The sequence below is a fragment of the Micromesistius poutassou genome, assembly GCF_964030765.1.
Source record: "Micromesistius poutassou genome assembly, chromosome: 16".
Classification (NCBI taxonomy): Eukaryota; Metazoa; Chordata; class Actinopteri; order Gadiformes; family Gadidae; genus Micromesistius; species Micromesistius poutassou.
Genome location: NC_140286.1, coordinates 15650165 through 15670034, shown reverse-complemented (window position 1 = coordinate 15670034; position 19870 = coordinate 15650165). Strand labels below are relative to the sequence as shown.

Below are 19870 nucleotides of genomic sequence, written 5' to 3'. Positions count from 1 at the left end.
GGCTGGAATTCTTTTGCACTTTTTTTTATCATCATCATTTTCTAAAAAATAAATATATATTCCGAATTCTGGTCTGTCGGTGACATGAACTGTGAATCTGTGTCCCATCGCCGTGGTCACGCCGCTGCACCTGTCTCACACCTGTTTAGCGCTTCACAGTTAGGAGGAAAATATGAAGGAATTCTATAAAGGTCTATTGAAAGAAAAAAAATGTTAGGCCAGTTCTTTAACAATATGATGGTTCTCTTTTTATTGAAGGTTCAAAGTAAGATTTTCTGCATATCTTTCATTTACTCTTGTTACAAATTTGCTTTCTGCCATTTTGTAGGTATTCAATTGTGGAACATTAATTGACATACCTTTAAAACATTTTCATAATTTAAATAAACCGGGCAATTCTTCGATGTGGTTTCATACAGATGCAATGTCTGTGTTTTATCTTGTCTGTGTTATTCTGAACAATCAAATCAGATTAGAATAACACTGAAGAATGGTCGTAAATTGTGGGAATATTTCTAAGGATCTGAAATTAGATTTGGACATTGCAAAGAAAAATGGCCAAAAGATGGGCAACGAAATGTAAAACAAAAATTTAAAGATATCACCATGAACTCCTACACTTACAATAAAGACGCTAACTGTAACCCTGCTTGTGAAATACAATTTCAAAAAATAAAACGTCCCAGGTATTTTGTAAATTGTATTTATGGGATCAAGAATTGTACCGAAAAAATATTTAAAAAAATGACTTTTATAGGTGTGTCTCCTCCCTGATCACTGTGCGCATCCCACTATTCGGTTACAAATAAAATATAATGTCAGTCCCAACTCTCCCACGTCTCTTTTTATGTCATGTATTATGTATTTCCCAGTCAGCTGTGCCAGCATCTGAGGGGAATTGTGTGCCTACTTTCCGTAAACTGGTGTTGGGTGTTTCAGTGCCAGGAATTTAGGTCCAAGGTTCATTGATGTAGGCTGGGCCAACTGAACCATGGCATGTGTTTATTCTGCTTGTTTTCTTACTCAGGACGGGTAATCAATGATCACATTTTTGTTTTAGTTTTGTCCGTTTTCCCCACACTTGATAGGGAGATAAAGCTTTGTGTGTGTGTGTGTGTGTGTGTGTGTGTGTGTGTGTGTGTGTGTGTGTGTGTGTGTGTGTGTGTGTGTGTGTGTGTGTTTGTGTGTGTGTGTGTGTGTGTGTGTGTGTGTGTGTGTGTGTTTGTGTGTGTGTGTGTGTGTGTGTGTTTGTGTGTGTGTGTGTGTGTGTTTGTGTGTGTGTGTGTGTGTGTGTGTGTGTGTGTGTGTGGAATAAGTACATTTTTACCTTTTTATGAATAAACCTGATGCTTTAAGTTTGTACCAACAAAAACAACTAAACAAGTCCTTAACTTTAGCAGTTGAGCTGACTTTTCCAAAGCTACTTCCAGTGACTTCAGATACTCCTACCTCCTTTGGGAGCTGGTGAGGTCATTAAGGCCTCATTGGTCTGGCAGTGGGGATTAAACCTCGTCTGTCTATCATTCTATAGCCACTCAACGTATCGGATACGTTGAGTGTATCGTTAGTCATAGTCGTATCATTAATGATAATACTATGAATACCAATAGTAATAATCAACGAATACCAATAGTAATAATCAACATTTTGGTTAGACAGACATATACATTTTCTTCACACTTCACGTCCCACACGTCCCACCTGCTTGGTGGGGCCTGGAGGCTGAAGTCAGTCCACGCTGTGAGCTGACCTGTTGGTCAATGTGTGTGCTCACGTTCACAAAGCAGCTAGTCCTCCCAGCTAACAGTCACAACCACCAGCCCCGCTGTAGGACACCATGTGGCGCGCTGGACTCACCAGACAACGCTGTCTTCTCCTGGTGTCTCTCACCCTCCTGCTGCTCACCAGGTATTCCGCTCCTGTCCTCCAGTAGAAGCAGACAGCTGCAGGCCTGATGTTGTGTTGCACGTTGATACGAGAGGAGGACGATTTCACACCAGATTAGACGACACCAATTGCAGTTAAGAGATACGTAGGCCTGTTATCTTAAGAAGTTCTAAGACGTTTTTCAATGGTGTTATTATACTTTAACCTCTTTAGATTTTATTTCTGAAAATATATATAATGTGGACAGTACTTGGTTGGAGTGAATACAAACACAGCACAAGTGGAATGTTTCATTTCCTCCTGAAATACATTTTGTGTTTTAGATTGAATACCACCTGGTGCATTATGAGCACATCTGATGAGTACCTGGGTCATTATAAGATGTCAATAAAGTTAAGTAGCCTGCAGCAAAGAGGTTTTAGTCTAAGCAGATTTAGTACGTTTATAAATCAATAAATCCAATAAAAAACAATGCAAATGTCCAAATATAAACTTGATGAAACACAAACAGGTAGATATCTTGAGAACCAAATGTACAATTTTGACACTTGATCACCAGATGGCGATGAAGAACGTTGACCTGTTTCCTCTGACTCCTCTGAGCTGCTTCACATCGATTGTAAAACAACACGTTTAGTTGCAAAATGGAACCCAGACACTGGATTATCCATTTGAGTCACACAGTGATATGGACTGTTGGAATCAATAGTCACAGCTTTTATTTGATAAATAGTTTGTTTATATCAAATTAAGCTGTGCATGCGGTTATGAAATACATAACTAATTTTGTAACATGTTTCTTATTTTGTTTGGGGTTGAGAACCTGATCTTTCTACGGTCGTCGCACATGATTGTGTTTAAATGTTTAAGTGTCTTTGTTATTGCGTTTCAATTCGTGATGCTATTTTAATTTCACCCTCTCAATGTATGAATTCTGCCATTTCTAACTATTTACAGATGGGACCAGTATTTCTCAGTCAAACAAGCACAGAGCCTAATATGTTATGAAATGAATGAAGACACTTTCACAGGCAATCAGTCACTTTTGGTGGTTAGGTTGTTGTTTTCATCCTGGTGTTATATCTACTGTAGTGTTGCCATAGCGACAGCCAGCAGTGAAGGGCTGAGCGCAGCAGGTCCCGGGGTCATAGTTCAACCGGGGGTCATAGTTCAACCCGTGGACTGCGTGCTGTCAGACTGGAGCCCGTGGACCCGCTGTGATACCTGTCAGAAGAAGAGGGTAAGGCACAGATACATTTCCCAAATCATAATAGATGTGATTATATTCATCTACTAACAATCATGTGCTGGACACTAAAGCTAACTCCACCCAGGGTTCTGCTGCAGTCTAGTTTATACGGATGCTGCTATCCTGACTTTGTCCTTGACAATGAGAGAGAATGGCTTTGTGGTCGTTCCCTGGACAGGAGCGTCTGCTCAGAATCACCCCATGACTCCGGGACCGTCACATCAACGTCTCTTCACTTACGGTTCCTCTCCCTTCCTTCAGTACCGCTTCGCCAGACTCCAGCAGCCCTCCCAGTTCGGAGGGGAGCCGTGCAACTTCTACGGCAGGGAGGAGGAGGGGTGCAGCGTCTCTCCGCGCTACACCTGTAGCAACGTCCCTCCCTGCGCCGGCTTCCTGTGCGCGTCCACAGGTAGCTCCGCTGTAGGCCGACCTATCAGAACCAAAGAAAACACAGACATTGACGAGGCATTGACGAGGCATTGACGAGTCATTGATGAGGCATTGACGAGGCATTGATAAGTCATTAACATGTCATTAACATGTCATTAACAAGTCATTATCAAGCCATTCACAAGTGACACACACTATGAAGACGAACACATGCCGAGTTCAACGTGTTCCACTAGTGCACGACTTATCGTGACCCTGAGCCCCTCCCCTTCCGCTGTGCCAAAAGAGACCGGATCTCTAAAGAAATACGTACGCTAGTCAACGGCGAGAGACCGAAAACTATTGAGACCCCGTTTGAATGTGCTGTGAAGAAGACATATGTTAGTCAACATAATTGAGCAAGGCAAGAAAGTTTTTCATAAAACAGCAAAGACACTTTTCTTTTAGTGTCAAACCACTCACAAAAATATCCCTTCCATGTATCTTACCTGATCCAGTTGGTACTGGTTTCATCCAGCGACTCCTGCCAGTCTTTTTATGAGCAGTGATTCCACCCCGGTACGAACAGCATTGTCTTAATGTAAGCTTTATATGAGCAGTGATTACACTAACCTGTTTGGTGTGCAGTCCTTTTATTTTGGTATTTTCAATCTTATACTTAAAATTGCAAAATGATCTTTCAAATTGTAATTAATGGCACATTCCAACTGTATCAACGTCTATTTTCACTCGCCGTTGCTAAGCGTACATATTTCTTCCATATGAAGACCCCATGGTGTCTACAGGAAGCGCTTGGGCGCTAGATTCCATAGGGCGTCAACATTTTCTCTAGTGCACTACTTTATACGCACAATGCACCGTAGAAGAAGTGCAGGGCCTAAACTTGAGCAGACAGAGACACTCAAGTCTTCAAATCATTGTTGTCAGTAAAGAAAACTTTCTCTTGACTTCTGGCTCCCTGGGTGTCCCCCTGCCCCCACCCTAGGGCGCTGCGTCCATGAGACTCTGCAGTGTAACGGGGATGACGACTGCGGGGACGGCTCCGATGAGAAGGGCTGTGGCAGGATAAATAAGCCCTGTAACGAGGAGGCCGACGAGTACTGGGGCATAGAGGACCTTGCCAAGGGGTGGGTCATATTCCAGGTCCGGTGGTTGCTCTTGTTGTTATGACAGTATCCTCATCAGCATCCGCCTTGGTTGGTGAATGTCTTGAATTTGTCCTTAAGCAAGATACCAATCATTGTTTATATGGCCATTATTTATATGAATTAATTTAACATGTTTCCTCTAGCCATTTACATCCCTATATTAGGAATTAAATGTATTTATGTAACCATTATCTCTCTCTCTCTCAGCATCAACGTTCTGAACAGCCAGCTGGAGGGGCTGGTGCTGGACAATAGGTACTACGAGGGCAGCTGCCTCCCTCACTACGTCCAGAACACGCGCTTCAGGAAACCCTACAACCTGCAGCAGTACACCCTGCAGGTAGCTTACATATTTTATGGATGCATTCCAATATTTTGTCAATCCGCTCTTTGTCGTACTTTGTGCTTAATCTCCAGAGGTTTTCCTCAAACTTTATTGTACCAGCTGTTTCAATTGTAGAACGCTTGACTTGAAGCTTAATCGGCTTGGGGTTCCATCAGTGTGAATCCTCAAAGGTCTTCTTTTAGCGATTCTTCGACCAATTCATCGACCATCACACCAACCAACAGTTACATAGAACAGATATGGTCAGCTACGAACCTTGAAGTTTGTGAATGGTCCGAATATCAACATGTTCAGTAATGCTGAGGCAGGCCTCCCATCAGCCCCAATTCCACATTGCTTCTTTATCACAATCTTATTTATTTATTTATTTATCTGGATGCACTTCAGGCCACGGACACCCCCCAGCCCCCTACACCCCCCTACACCCCCCAGCCCTGAGGACCCCCCCCCCAGCCCCCTACACCCCCCAGCCCTGAGGACCCCCCACCAGCCCCCTACACCCCCCAGCCCTGAGGACCCCCCCCCAGCCCCCTACACCCCCCTACACCCCCCAGCCCTGAGGACCCCCCACCAGCCCCCTACACCCCCCTACACCCCCCAGCCCTGAGGACCCCCCCCCAGCCCCCTACACCCCCCAGCCCTGAGGACCCCCCCCCAGCCCTGAGGACCCCCCACCAGCCCCCTACACCCCCCTACACCCCCCAGCCCTGAGGACCCCCCACCAGCCCCCTACACCCCCCTACACCCCCCAGCCCTGAGGACCCCCCACCAGCCCCCTACACCCCCCTACACCCCCCAGCCCTGAGGACCCCCCCCCCAGCCCCCTACACCCCCCAGCCCTGAGGACCCCCCACCAGCCCCCTACACCCCCCTACACCCCCCAGCCCTGAGGACCCCCCACCAGCCCTGAGGACCCCCCACCAGCCCCCTACACCCCCCAGCCCTGAGGACCCCCACCAGGCTGGATGCACTTCAGGCCACGGACATACTGTGTGTTCAATGAACACATCGTATGGAGAATGTGGGATTTCTGGGCAGTTGCAGTTGCAGATGAATGTGACTCTTACTTCTTTCTCGTGCCCTCTCCCCCTTCCTGCAGCCAAAGGGCTCGTACGATTACTCATCCAAGCATTTTGAATCGTACTCCGAATTCTCTGAGTACTCCAGCAAAGAGCGAAGAAGCAAAACCAGTTTTTCGTTTGGGTTCAGCCTACCAGGGGTGGTGGAGTTTGGCTTCAACTATTCCAGTGAGAAGTACTCCAAGTCCGTGAAGAAACTTCGTCGTGTTTCTGGAAAGGTGACCTTATTTATATTTCTCACGCTTGACCTTTTACTATATATAAGTTTCTCTGAAACGCAAATAAATATATTATATTGTCGTGTGAGGGCAAATGTAGCACTTAAAACCATTCTGAATTATACTAGAATTTCTCATTAACCAAACGACCTGTGGTAAATTGACCCTTGAGAGATGGATAAATTACATCTTGAATTGAATCATCTTTTGTGTCATTTGTGTACAGTACATTTGTGACTACACAACCAGTCTTTTAGTGGGTAATTCACTGCATGCTTGTCTTCTAGACCAACAGCTTTGTGCGTGCCAAGGCTGAGCTGGAGCTGGCCCAGTACATGCTGAAGGCAGAAGGCCTGGTCCTGCACCCTGAGTTCCTGATGCGGCTGCGCTCCCTGCCTCAGACCTACGTCTACGGAGAGTTCCGGCAGATCTTCATGGACTACGGCACCCACTACATCTCGGAGGCGGGTCTGGGAGGGGAGTATGAATACGTCCTCGTGCTGAACAAGGAGGAGCTGGCAAAATCAGGTCATCCAACCGTCATTACTACTCATACCTTTTAGGGTTATGCATTTAAAGCCAGAGCCAGAAGACAGTTTGACCTAACCCACGACAGGACCCTTCTCTCTGCTGCTTTCAGCTGTTCCTCAGTTACCCCCCCCCCCCTTACCACCCTAGGAAGACGACATGTCTAGAAATGATATAGCTATAGCTGCAGCTACATTCCAAGCCACTATCTGGGGCTTGGGTTTGCCAGCAGATCTCAACATATTCTCTTTGTTTGATAGATTACAGTTTGGAAGATTACAAGAACTGTATGCAGTCAGGGTTCAATGTTGGAGTGATGAGCTCATCTGCAAGTGTGCAAGGTGGAAGATGTGACGGCCTGCTGACAGAAATTGGACGTGAGTTTATTTTGTTTTTAACAAAACATAGTTCTGAAACCTTTGAATCAAATGGTTTCACCATGATTTGTCTGTGTATTCAATGATACGCACTGATCATCGTAACAGGGTAGTATTTACAATTTAGTCATTTAGAGTGAATTTTGAGTTTACTTTTATGCAAATTGACTTCCAGATTCAATGACTCCAGAGTGACTTTGGGGAGATGAGATGAGGCATCTTGCTCAAGGATGCCTACTGGTACACAGCCAATTTTCAGAATTGAACCCAGTACCTTTTGGTACTAGGTTCAAATAGAAACCCCTCTAAAGGCTTTTGTAGCAGGATTACGGACTGGGAGTTGAACACCCTTAACCACTAGAAGACTAAAGTGGGAATCATACTCCTTTAGGAACATTTTTCGAGGCCATAAGGACAAAATAACATGATTGCAGAGAAACCAAAAAAAACGCATACCTCCCAAACTTTGTAGACACTTTTAAAGCATGCTGCTTATCAACCACTCCTTCTCCTTCTAGAGGATACAAGGACGGGAAGTGTAGTGGAGGACTTCTTTGCCGTGGTGAGGGGGGGGAGCAGTGAGTCCGTCTCGGCGCTGGCGTCAAAGAATGTCCCGACCCCGGATCTGATGAGGCTCTGGGGCGATGGCGTCTACTACAACCCTGAATTCATCCGCAGCACGGTGGGGCGGGGGGGGGGGCTCGCTCTCTCTTTCACTCACTCACTCACACACGCCCTCACACAAAGTCTTTGATATATGGTCCTTCAGGTAACTTTAAACAGTCAGTAAACTCAGTTACAGCATAACATCAGCCCAGGACATTCCAAAAATAACATAAGAGCAAGTGCGAGGGGTGTTGTCAAATGTGATCAAAACGTCATACTAGCATGAGCAAGGGTGCACAGCAAAGAGAAAAACCACCACTTAGAGTGAGCAGACCCCGCCTATTAAAAAATGAATTTCTCCCTTTTATTCATTGTGAAGCCCTTTCAGCCAGTCGCTTTAACCTCTAATAGGGTCCTTAGCTTTACCCTATCTGCATGGAAGGATTCCTGATGAGATCTACTGTATAATGACAATGTTTGCTAATTACTCTCAGCAGGGTAAATGAGAGGCCTCAGGTAGCTTCAATAGCTATACTGTCGTAACACCATCTCCCATGCACACTCAATAACACAGCCAACCCAGTATACATTTACCCGTAACCAAAAGACCCTAGGATCCCTATATTCCTTTAAATATATTGGTGGATTTATTTATCCAAAAACACATATAGTCAAACATTTAAAAGGAAAGAAAATAACAAAGTATCCTGGGTTTATAAGAGTCAAAACCGTTTGATGTCGCGCTTGTTGGCGCTCAATATGGAAATAAGAACATTGTCTTTCCATACTCAAGATGCACAGTAGTCTGAAACCAAAAGGGTAACTCCAAGCGGCCACTCCGTCTGTCCATCACTCTCCTCCGCGAGGCCTTCGGCCCCTCGGCTGTCTTCTGGGTGACAATCCACGCTCAAGGGCCCCTAAGCCTAACCTCAACTGCCCTCGACAACTTAGTTCAACTAAACTGTCCAATTCAAACAACCAAAACATTCTTTCAATTTGAAAAAAACGTTGACTACCAAAACAAAATGAGATCGACATCCTATTAAAATAGATGATAAAAATATATGAACCATATTTCCCTTACTCAGACACGGCCGCTGTATGAGCTGGTGACCTCCAGGGACTTTGTGGGCTCTGACCGCCTGAAGATGAACCTGCGCAGAGCGCTGATGGAGTACCTGGACGAGAACAGCGCCTGCAGGTGCTCCCCCTGCTACAACAACGGGATAGCCATCCTCAAAGGTCAGCCATCCCCCAGGCCCTCTGCCAGAGAGGTCAGGACCATGTACTGATGTCACTGTCAGGACCATGTACTGATGTCACTGTCAGGACCATGTACTGATGTCACTGTCAGGACCATGTACTGATGTCACTGTCAGGACCATGTACTGATGTCATTCTGTCAGGACCATGTACTGATGTCACCGTCAGGACCATGTACTGATGTCACTGTCAGGACCATGTACTGATGTCATTCTGTCAGGTTCAGGACCATGTACTGATGTCATTCTGTCAGGTTCAGGACCATGTACTGATGTCATTCTGTCAGGTTCAGGACCATGTACTGATGTCATTCTGTCAGGTTCAGGACCATGTACTGATGTCATTCTGTCAGGTTCAGGACCATGTACTGATGTCATTCTGTCTGTGGTTCAGGACCATGTACTGATGTCATTCTGTCTGTGGTTCAGGACCATGTACTGATGTCATTCTGTCTGTGGTTCAGGACCATGTACTGATGTCATTCTGTCTGTGGTTCAGGACCATGTACTGATGTCATTCTGTCTGTGGTTCAGGACCATGTACTGATGTCATTCTGTCAGGTTCAGGACCATGTACTGATGTCATTCTGTCTGTGGTTCAGGACCATGTACTGATGTCATTCGGAGTGTTTTTCTATCTTTGGAACGTATGAAGATATAACAGAGAAGAGCGTGCTCATGTGATGCTGATGATAGATCAACCTCTGGTGTTTCTTGTGGTCTTCATCAGGCACCAGGTGCGAGTGCATTTGCCCTAACGGCTACTCGGGTCGAGGCTGTGAGATCACTCAGAGGCAGGAAGGTAAAGTAACTTTAAAGAAGCCAAACCTAAAAACACCAACAACTGGCTTTTTTGTTGTTTTGGCAACTGTCATGTTCAGCATTGTTTCTCATGGACGTTTTGTTTTCTTAATATTCGTCAGTACGTTCAAGGCAGAAGTGGATGTGACATAGCTCATCATGTGACCTTTGCCCCCTGTAGCCATCGGCGTGGACGGCAGCTGGAGCTGCTGGGGGCCGTGGTCTTCGTGCGCCGGAGGAACTAAGAGCCGCAGTCGCCAGTGCAACAACCCGGCCTCAGCGAACGGGGGCGCGGACTGCTGGGGACTCCCGCAGGAATCCACCGCCTGCTGACCCCACAGTGGAGACAACAAAGAGAAGGGCAAAGAAATAGCCACCGTTGGCATGGGATCCATCACTGTCAGGATGCTCATGGTCCACATACAGTGTAGTAAAAAGAAAAACTTGGCAAATTCAATAAATGGTGCAAAATTTAAATTATTTGATGTTATTGGTCATAATTATTGTACTTATTTAAAGGCTTTACTTGGCTGATGCTCCCTTCAAATTGCCTCTGTATCTTCCAGGCAATCAATGCATAGATCAGAGCTACTGTCAGTACCCATAACTTCACTCTCTGACCTTCACGGATTGGATAAAGTACAGTTAACGTTAAAAAAAAACAAAGTTCAAACACAGAAATGCAGTTGGTACCTGTTTAATATTGTCCCATCACCTTAAAGAGAACCATTCAACAGACAACATGTCAACACCGCTGGCTCTGAGAGGCGGAGCCCAAGCAGTTGGCTCCGCCCCTATCTGGTGCTGGATTATCACAGCTCCTGGTTCTGGTCTTTCTCCCCGCCTGGCACCCAGACCAGACCCCCCAGCAGGACCACTGGCCGTCTGTCCTCCTATCTGTGGATGAACCCAGGACTCATCAGCCTCCGACATGCTGTCAAATAACTCCCATTGAAAAGAGAAAACACGCCGATACAATCACTACCGTTATCCTAAGTCCAAGGAGACGTTTACTCATCTCCCCCAGACCAAGACCCCCAGACAGAAGACCCCCAGAGAGAAGACCCCCAGACCAAGACCCCCAGAGAGAAGACCCCCAGACCAAGACCCCCAGAGAGAAGACCCCCAGAGAGAAGACCCCCAGACCAAGACCCCCAGACCAAGACCCCCAGAGAGAAGACCCCCAGACCAAGACCCCCAGAGAGAAGACCCCCAGACCCCCAGAGAGAAGACCCCCAGACCAAGACCCCGACAGAAGACCCCCAGAGAGAAGACCCCCAGACCAAGACCCCCAAAGAGAAGACCCCCAGAGAGAAGACCCCCAGACCAAGACCCCCAGACCAAGAGCCCCAGACCAAGACCCCCAGAGAGAAGACCCCCAGAGAGAAGACCCCCAGACCAAGACCCCCAGAGAGAAGAGCCCCAGACCAAGACCCCCAGAGAGAAGACCCCCAGAGAGAAGACCCCCAGACCAAGACCCCCAGAGAGAAGACCCCCAGACCAAGACCCCCAGAGAGAAGACCCCCAGAGAGAAGACCCCCAGACAGAAGACCCCCAGACCCCCAGACAGAAGACCCCCAGACTGAAGACCCCCAGACCCCCAGACTGAAGACCCCCAGACCCCCAGACAGAAGCCCCCCAGAGAGAAGCCCCCCAGCCTCTCACCGGCCCTCTGCGTCTCCTCACAGGCGGCCCCCCGGTAGCCCTCCCGGCAGATGCAGCTGCAGGAGGTTCCCTGCAGGGCGGGGGTCCCGTTGTGTCGACAGGGGGCACAGCGGCAGGCGCTGAAGTGGAGCTGGTACTGGTCCCAGGCCCTCTGCAGGTGCACCAGCTTAGGGCCCAGGTAGTGGGCCGCCGTGCTGAGGCGGAGCAGCTCGTAGATGGGCATGGTCTGGACCGGGGGGAGAGAGGGGAGGACCACTGACGGTGTAAGCAAACATATTATAATAATATCTTTATTTATACAGCACTTATCAAAACAGAGTTTTAGTTGGTTGCTTTACAAAACAAACAACCAAAACTAATTTCTAAGAACAAGGCAAAACATAGGGAACAACATTTTAACTTAAATAAAGTCTTTAAAAGCTTTGCAGTACAAGCGTGTCTTGAAGATGTCACTGAATCGGCTAACCTTATTTGCTCAGGCAGTGCATTCCAAAGTTTAGGGGCTAAAACTGAAAAAGACCTGTCCCCTTTAGTAACAAGTCAGGACTAAAGACCTGTCCCCTTTAGTAACAAGTCAGGACTAAAGACCTGTCCCCTTTAGTAACAAGTCAGGACTAAAGACCTGTCCCCTTTAGTAACAAGTCAGGACTAAAGACCTGTCCCCTTTAGTAACAAGTCAGGACTAAAGACCTGTCCCCTTTAGTAACAAGTCAGGACTAAAGACCTGTCCTCTTTAGTAACAAGTCAGGACTAAAGACCTGTCCCCTTTAGTAACAAGTCGGGACTAAAGACCTGTCCCCTTTAGTAACAAGTCGGGACTAAAGACCTGTCCCCTTTAGTAACAAGTCGGGACTAAAGACCTGTCCCCTTTAGTAACAAGTCAGGACTAAAGACCTGTCCCCTTTAGTAACAAGTCAGGACTAAAGACCTGTCCCCTTTAGTAACAAGTCAGGACTAAAGACCTGTCCCCTTTAGTAACAAGTCGGGACTAAAGACCTGTCCCCTTTAGTAACAAGTCGGGACTAAAGACCTGTCCCCTTTAGTAACAAGTCAGGACTCAGGAATGGCCAGTAGACCTTTGCCTACAGACCTTAATAGTCGATTGGGACAATAGGGCACTAGCATTTCAGTGATGTAGCTAGGTGAAAGGTCATGGAGAGCTTTAAAAGTCAGCAATATAATTTTTAAATCAATTCTCCAGTAAATTGGGAGCCAATGGAGTGATGCAATAATTGGAGTGATATGTTCACTCCTTCTGGTTCTGTTTAGGAGCCTGGCAGCAGAAGTCTGTACTATTTGAAGCCTATGTATGGACTGTTGGGTGAGGCAAGTGAAAAGGCTGTTGCAATAGTCCAGGCGTGAGGCGATGAAGGAATGTATGATGCATTCTGTGTCTGTTGATGATAAAAGGGGTCTCATTTTGGAAATATTCCTCAATTGATAAAAAGATTGAACTAGCTTTGTGATATGTTTTTCAAAATGAAGATAGTTATCAAACCAGATATACAACAAGTTGGTTTCAGAGGACACACACCTCATACTCAATGAGTGCTGGACTGTACTGGAGACTTTCCCCCCACTTCCTGGCGCTCTCCGGGTCGTTGACCTCCAGGCCGGGCTTTGTTTCAGTGATGCCACCTTTTATCCGTGCAATGATGTCCTTGATTTCACCCGATTTCACGGGTACTTCTTCTGCAAATATGGAAGAATATCTGCATCTATAATGTCTAAAAGCCTCCATCATACACGTTGTTGAAATGAAATACTATGTTTTTCCTTGACATAAAAGATTGAGTACTAAATAAATACACAAATAAAAACATTAAAAGAATAATTACATAGCTTTTACACTGAAGCACATCATACTAATGTATGACATGGACTTTGGCACATGACTACAGAATCAATGTCATCTAAAAAGGTCTTACTTTTGTCCAAGTTTCCTGATGTACTGCAGTCCTGTCCGCCAATCTTCCTACCAATCGTCAGTCCCTTATACACCGGGATATTGACGCCAATGGAACCGCCAAAGCAGCGAGCCAATTTGTGACCTTCTGTGTCTTTAAAAAGAACATAATAGAATTGACTCTTGTATCCTGCCGCTTGATGTGGGTCCCTGACATGAACCGTATAAAGCTAACTGAAGCTAGCTCTTGGTATCAATTGTCATTGTAAAAAGAATCTGGGTTTTTACATGTGTTTTATGTATACGGTTAGTGGGAGGGTCCATTTCAAACTGTTTTGTGGTTGTATAGCTAGTGGTTGTAAAGCTAGTGTGAATCTGGGCATAAGGATAACTTAGGGGTTGGTTTATTAGAAATCTGACATCCTCTATATATTCTTCATATATTTCTATAATTTAACATATTGTTTATTCTTTATATGTTAATAGTTCTTTGTTGTTTTTTTCAGCACCAAATACCACAAAAAGGTCCTTGTGTTACAGCTGCTTATTATAAACCAAATTCACATTTGTTTGGCTTATAGAGAAACCAACATTTAATGGGATTCTGCCTTCACATTTAATGGGATCCTAGAGCGACATCCCTACCCTCTAACTGCTCTCACGATGGCATCCATCTAGTCCCATGTTGGATTGTTACAATTTTAGTGAAATAGTGATTGGCTAAGGTGTTGCATTCCTCAAACAACAAATTAAAACTAATTAAATCAAAAATAAAGTTTGTAAAAAGAAGGAGCGACAGCAACGCCAGCGTACTAGAGTGGCCCATGGCCGTCTTGTTGACCACCAGGATGTACTCCATGGTGCCCCCCAGCGTGCCCTCGGTGACGTAGTGGGTGCCGTAGGTGCTGAGGAACAGGAAGTAGGTGGTGACGTCGTAGTCCTCCGGGAGGTCCTTGAGGGCCCGGTGCATGTCTTCATCCAGCATTAGCCCGCGGCTGCGCAGCTTGAACTGGGCCGTCTGCACCTGGGACACAACCCTCACAAAGCCCACATCCTGTTGAACAACCATGGAAATGTAACGTTAGCAATAATACTAATGTGTTTGTACACTATGAAGAAAAAGAAATGGATGGAAGCCTTGCTGTTAAATAATAATAATACTTTCTAAAATATGTTGGATGTACAAGGTAATATTTAGCTCTCATTTAATAAATTCATAAAATGTTAAGAACTGATGAGAATACTATGTCCTTTCCAGGTTGCTTTATATTTGTTTGGCAAATTCCATGAGAATATTGCCTTTTAGTAAATATTTTTTATTGAAGGAACACAATAAATTCATTCCATATTCATCATCCTACAGTCAGTAGATAATCCCCAGACAACACAACGTCCCACGCAGACGTGGAAGGCGTACCTCGCTCTGGTATTTGGTTACGTTGCTAAGGAACTCCGACTCGTCGCTCTTTTTCAGCCCGCCCTCCACATAGTACAGTCCCACCGTGAAGCCAAAGTTGGAGGATTTGTGCGTTTGCCTGGCGTTCAACAGGCTCACGGCATCACTATAGTACTCAGAAGAACCCTCTGCCCTCGCCTTGGCCTGCAAACAACGTTTTAAATGTCAGAATCAATCCGATTATTGACACAAACAATAAGCAAACCAGAAAAGTATGGTTTGAAGGAGGCCTACCATAAAGCGATAGGTGTGGTAGTTGTATGGTTTTCTGAAGTTCTTTAATTCATCGTTGTAACCGAGGTTCTCACACATTGCGTCGTAGGTGAATTTCCTCCACTCTCCGTTATAGACGTATTCACACCGGCCTCCAAAGTACTGATGGTCCAGGACAGGAAGCATGAAGTCGCCTGTCAGTATATTGTATCTGTAGCAAACACACAATTAACACTTAACATTCTGTTTACATTCTGTTTGTAGTGAAAGGTTTATATCGGTACTGGTATTATTACCAACCCTGCATGTTTCATGTATGACATAGCTAGTCTCTCAATCATTTATCTACTTACTCATAAAAGCAACTTACATTGAATTCAGAAGTCATTAAAGGATATATTCAAGATTTTTCAACCTTGACGCCATTTTTCTATCATTTGGGGTGAAAGTGACCAACGTGGACAACTATCTTGTAATTGATCAAGGGGGGCAATAGCACCCCCTTAAGGGGCAATAGCACCCTGTCAATCAAAGTCCTCTCAAAGTGTTTTTGTGACTGACTGATCATTGTGTCAACATTATGGAAAGGAATCCTACAGAGACACAACTTGTTCCTCTACCTGACGCTGACTGTCTGTTTGTGTCAGACCAAGTCTCCCTCCAGGGGAGGTCTTCTTGAGGGAGACTTGGGTGATATATGATGATATCTAATGAATGCAGCTTCATTCAGCTACTACTACTCTATGAGCTGTACCCCCTGTGGCCCCTGTACCCCCCTGTGTCCTCTGTACCCCCCCCTGTACCCCCTGTGGCCCCTGTACCCCCGTGTGGCCCCTGTACCCCCGCGTGGCGCGCTCCGCCCCGGGGATGTGCCTCAGGGTGGAGCACTTGTCCTGCCGGCGGTGGACCTCCTCACAGGCCTCCTCGTCCGCCCCGTCCCGGCAGTCGTCCTCGCCGTTGCACAGCAGGTCCCGAGAGACGCAGCGATCTAGAACCACACACACACACACACACACACACACACACACACACACACACACACACACACACACACACACACACACACACACACACACACACACACACACACACACAAAACTGTTCCCTCTCTTTGTTCCCTTGTCCGTTCGTTATATTGGGATATGGATGTTATTCTGCCAGTTCAGATTTGAGTTTCTTTATTAATAGCCACTTACATTTCCCCGAGTACTCGTCTCCCTCTGGATCCTATCCCTCTGGATCCTATCCCTCTGGATCCTATCCCTCTGGATCCTATCCCTCTGGATCCTATCCCTCTGGATCCTATCCCTCTGGCTCCATCTGGATCCTATCCCTCTGGATCCTATCCCTCTGGATCCTATCCCTCTGGCTCCATCTGGATCCTATCCCTCTGGATCCTATCCCTCTGGTTCCTTCTTCCCCCGACAAACATGTTGCTATGGTGATGTGTCGTACGTTTAGCCTTGAATGGAATAAAATAGACCGCAGCTACTCCCCTTCCGTGTGTGTGTGCGTGTGCGTGTGCGTGTGTTCTTGCCTGTCTCTCCACAGGTAAAGCTCTCTCCACAGACGTCGGCCACCATGCAGGGCAGGGTCTGCAGTCCGGTACAGGCCCTCCTCTCCCACAGCGCGCCGGCAGCGTGGCACTGGGCCCCGCCGAACTGGGACGCTTTGTCCAGGGAGCGGAACCGCCACTTGGACAGCAAACACAACACCGTAAAACAAGTACACCCACAGCAGCAGAGGAACAGAACCATGAACAAGTGTGGGCTAGGGGTGAGAGACGGAACCATGTGTACGCTGGGCTCCTCACAACACGGGGACACAGGGTGGTTGTGTTGACAGCCTGGTTCATTGTAACAGTCATGTTGCCATACAGGAGATCCCACCCTCAGGGGGGGTGGAGACGGCTGCTTTAACCTGTGCACACTGATTACTTAATGTGCAACAGGTGTGCAGCCCCGCTCAGCCCCAAAGTCCAATCAGACCAGGTGAGGCTGCTTCAACAAACCACCGTCCAAATTGTCCTCCCCTCTCTGGTTTGGAGAAGAAGAAACTGATCGTGTATAAGATACAGATGGACCTGGTACAGACATAGTGTATAAGATACAGATGGACCTGTACCAGTAGAGACATAGTGTATAAGATACAGGTGGACCTGTACCAGTAGAGACATAGTGTATAAGATACAGGTGGACCTGTACCAGTAGACATAGTGTATAAGATACAGATGGACCTGTACCAGTAGAGACATAGTGTATAAGATACAGATGGACCTGTACCAGTAGAGACATAGTGTATAAGATACAGGTGGACCTGTACCAGTAGAGACATAGTGTATAAGATACAGATGGACCTGTACCAGTAGAGACATAGTGTATAAGATACAGGTGGACCTGTACCAGTAGACATAGTGTATAAGATACAGATGGACCTGTACCAGTAGAGACATAGTGTATAAGATACAGATGGACCTGTACCAGTAGAGACATAGTGTATAAGATACAGATGGACCTGTACCAGTAGAGACATAGTGTATAAGATACAGGTGGACCTGTACCAGTAGAGACATAGTGTATAAGATACAGGTGGACCTGTACCAGTAGAGACATAGTGTATAAGATACAGATGGACCTGTACCAGTAGAGACATAGTGTATAAGATACAGGTGGACCTGTACCAGTAGAGACATAGTGTATAAGATACAGATGGACCTGGTACAGACATAGTGTATAAGATACAGATGGACCTGTACCAGTAGAGACATAGTGTATAAGATACAGGTGGACCTGTACCAGTAGAGACATAGTGTATAAGATACAGGTGGACCTGTACCAGTAGAGACATAGTGTATAAGATACAGATGGACCTGTACCAGTAGAGACATAGTGTATAAGATACAGATGGACCTGTACCAGTAGAGACATAGTGTATAAGATACAGATGGACCTGTACCAGTAGAGACATAGTGTATAAGATACAGGTGGACCTGTACCAGTACAGACATAGTGTATAAGATACAGATGGACCTGTACCAGTAGAGACATAGTGTATAAGATACAGGTGGACCTGTACCAGTAGAGACATAGTGTATAAGATACAGATGGACCTGTACCAGTAGAGACATAGTGTATAAGATACAGGTGGACCTGTACCAGTAGAGACATAGTGTATAAGATACAGATGGACCTGTACCAGTAGAGACATAGTGTATAAGATACAGATGGACCTGGTAGAGACATAGTGTATAAGATACAGGTGGACCTGTACCAGTAGAGACATAGTGTATAAGATACAGGTGGACCTGTACCAGTAGAGACATAGTGTATAAGATACAGATGGACCTGTACCAGTAGAGACATAGTGTATAAGATACAGGTGGACCTGTACCAGTAGAGACATAGTGTATAAGATACAGATGGACCTGTACCAGTAGAGACATAGTGTATAAGATACAGATGGACCTGGTAGAGACATAGTGTATAAGATACAGGTGGACCTGTACCAGTAGAGACATAGTGTATAAGATACAGATGGACCTGTACCAGTAGAGACATAGTGTATAAGATACAGATGGACCTGTACCAGTAGAGACATAGTGTATAAGATACAGATGGACCTGTACCAGTAGAGACATAGTGTATAAGATACAGATGGACCTGTACCAGTAGAGACATAGTGTATAAGATACAGGTGGACCTGTACCAGTAGAGACATAGTGTATAAGATACAGGTGGACCTGTACCAGTAGAGACATAGTGTATAAGATACAGGTGGACCTGTACCAGTAGAGACATAGTGTATAAGATACAGGTGGACCTGTACCAGTAGAGACATAGTGTATAAGATACAGGTGGACCTGTACCAGTAGAGACAGAGCGGTACCTTGTGGTGACTGGTGAGCGGTCCAGCTCTGTTTCACAGTGACTGACAGTAAGTGGAGGATAGGAGATTATAACTAGCTTGAGATCACCGTGGAGTACAAGTAGCTCAGGAACGTCATTGTGTAAAAGGTTACAAAGGTAATAGGTTCAATTTAAAAATCAATGAGATCTATGTGGCAACGGTGGTATTGATGAGCTCAGGGCAGAGCAGGCAGTGATCAGCTCCTGGTCCTCATCAGATCAGGTCGTCATGGTATCTTGACGTTGTCAACAGTGATCGTAGTTTAGCGGTTGGTGAACTATATATAATGTATGGTTTAGTCATGTTTGAGATCCATTTAGTTCTGTTGGGAACATGGACAGGCAGAATGAGCTGTGTTCCTCCAGGAGGCTGCTGGGTGAACATTACCGTGTCCTGGGTGAACATTACCGTGTCCTGGGTGAACATTACCGTGTCCTGGGTGAACATTACCGTGTCCTGGGTGCAGGCGCTGCAGGGGGTCCAGGGGGCCCAGCGGCCCAGCCTGCAGTCGATGGGGGGGGGCCTGGCCGGCGACCGGACCGACCTCCTGAACTCTTGTGATCTACGGGGAAATCCACACACAACAATGTAGCCCACGTTCCATTGAACCGCTGTACAAACGTCCTACCATGGCAACGTTAGAAAATAAAGTGATAGCATACCCATTGCCCGGTGCACACCAGATGAGGGACATATTTAAGACGCATACACCCAGGAGTAACTGGATGTATAGATCCATGTTGAGCTATTTGGTGATTATCACAGAGTTGATAATCACACCAGATGTTTCTTTGCTGAGGAACGGCTGGTCATTTAGACTGCTCTTATATCGA

General features: G+C 46.1%; 2 protein-coding genes across 2 annotated transcripts; one reads left to right on the top strand and one right to left on the bottom strand.

Moving 5' to 3' along the window:
* Positions 1-1751: 1751 nt before the first annotated feature.
* Positions 1752-10371, top strand: c8b (complement component 8, beta polypeptide). The gene is made up of 12 exons (XM_084481594.1): positions 1752-1908; positions 2980-3127; positions 3398-3545; positions 4512-4653; positions 4882-5014; positions 6120-6317; positions 6605-6845; positions 7106-7222; positions 7741-7904; positions 8917-9070; positions 9821-9892; positions 10073-10371. The coding sequence occupies exons 1-12, from the start codon at positions 1838-1840 to the stop codon at positions 10222-10224; spliced, it is 1740 nt and encodes a 579-aa protein (XP_084337720.1). The 5' UTR covers positions 1752-1837; the 3' UTR covers positions 10225-10371.
* A 201-nt stretch (positions 10372-10572) lies between these two features.
* Positions 10573-19869, bottom strand: c8a (complement component 8, alpha polypeptide). The gene is made up of 11 exons (XM_084481154.1): positions 19700-19869; positions 19488-19599; positions 16669-16825; positions 15972-16119; positions 15153-15342; positions 14880-15062; positions 14276-14516; positions 13485-13616; positions 13091-13248; positions 11557-11782; positions 10573-10788 (listed from the first exon to the last, which is right to left on the bottom strand). Exons 1-11 carry the CDS (start codon positions 19774-19776, stop codon positions 10637-10639), a joined length of 1776 nt encoding a protein of 591 aa, XP_084337280.1. The 5' UTR covers positions 19777-19869; the 3' UTR covers positions 10573-10636.
* Position 19870: the final 1 nt, after the last annotated feature.

Bases quoted from the DNA above. Each gene is read 5' to 3' on its own strand.
- c8b (XM_084481594.1), top strand. From the start codon at position 1,838: ATGTGGCGCGCTGGACTCACCAGACAACGCTGTCTTCTCCTGGTGTCT. The intron at 3,128-3,397 runs GTAAGGCACAGA...CCCTTCCTTCAG, and splicing joins ATACCTGTCAGAAGAAGAGG to TACCGCTTCGCCAGACTCCA. The intron at 6,318-6,604 runs GTGACCTTATTT...CTTGTCTTCTAG, and splicing joins TTCGTCGTGTTTCTGGAAAG to ACCAACAGCTTTGTGCGTGC.
- c8a (XM_084481154.1), bottom strand. From the start codon at position 19,776: ATGGATCTATACATCCAGTTACTCCTGGGTGTATGCGTCTTAAATATG. The intron at 15,343-15,971 runs GTACAGGGGCCA...TGTTTGCTACAG, and splicing joins GCGGAGCGCGCCACGCGGGG to ATACAATATACTGACAGGCG. The intron at 11,783-13,090 runs GTGTGTGTCCTC...CCCCCGGTCCAG, and splicing joins CAGCACTCATTGAGTATGAG to ACCATGCCCATCTACGAGCT.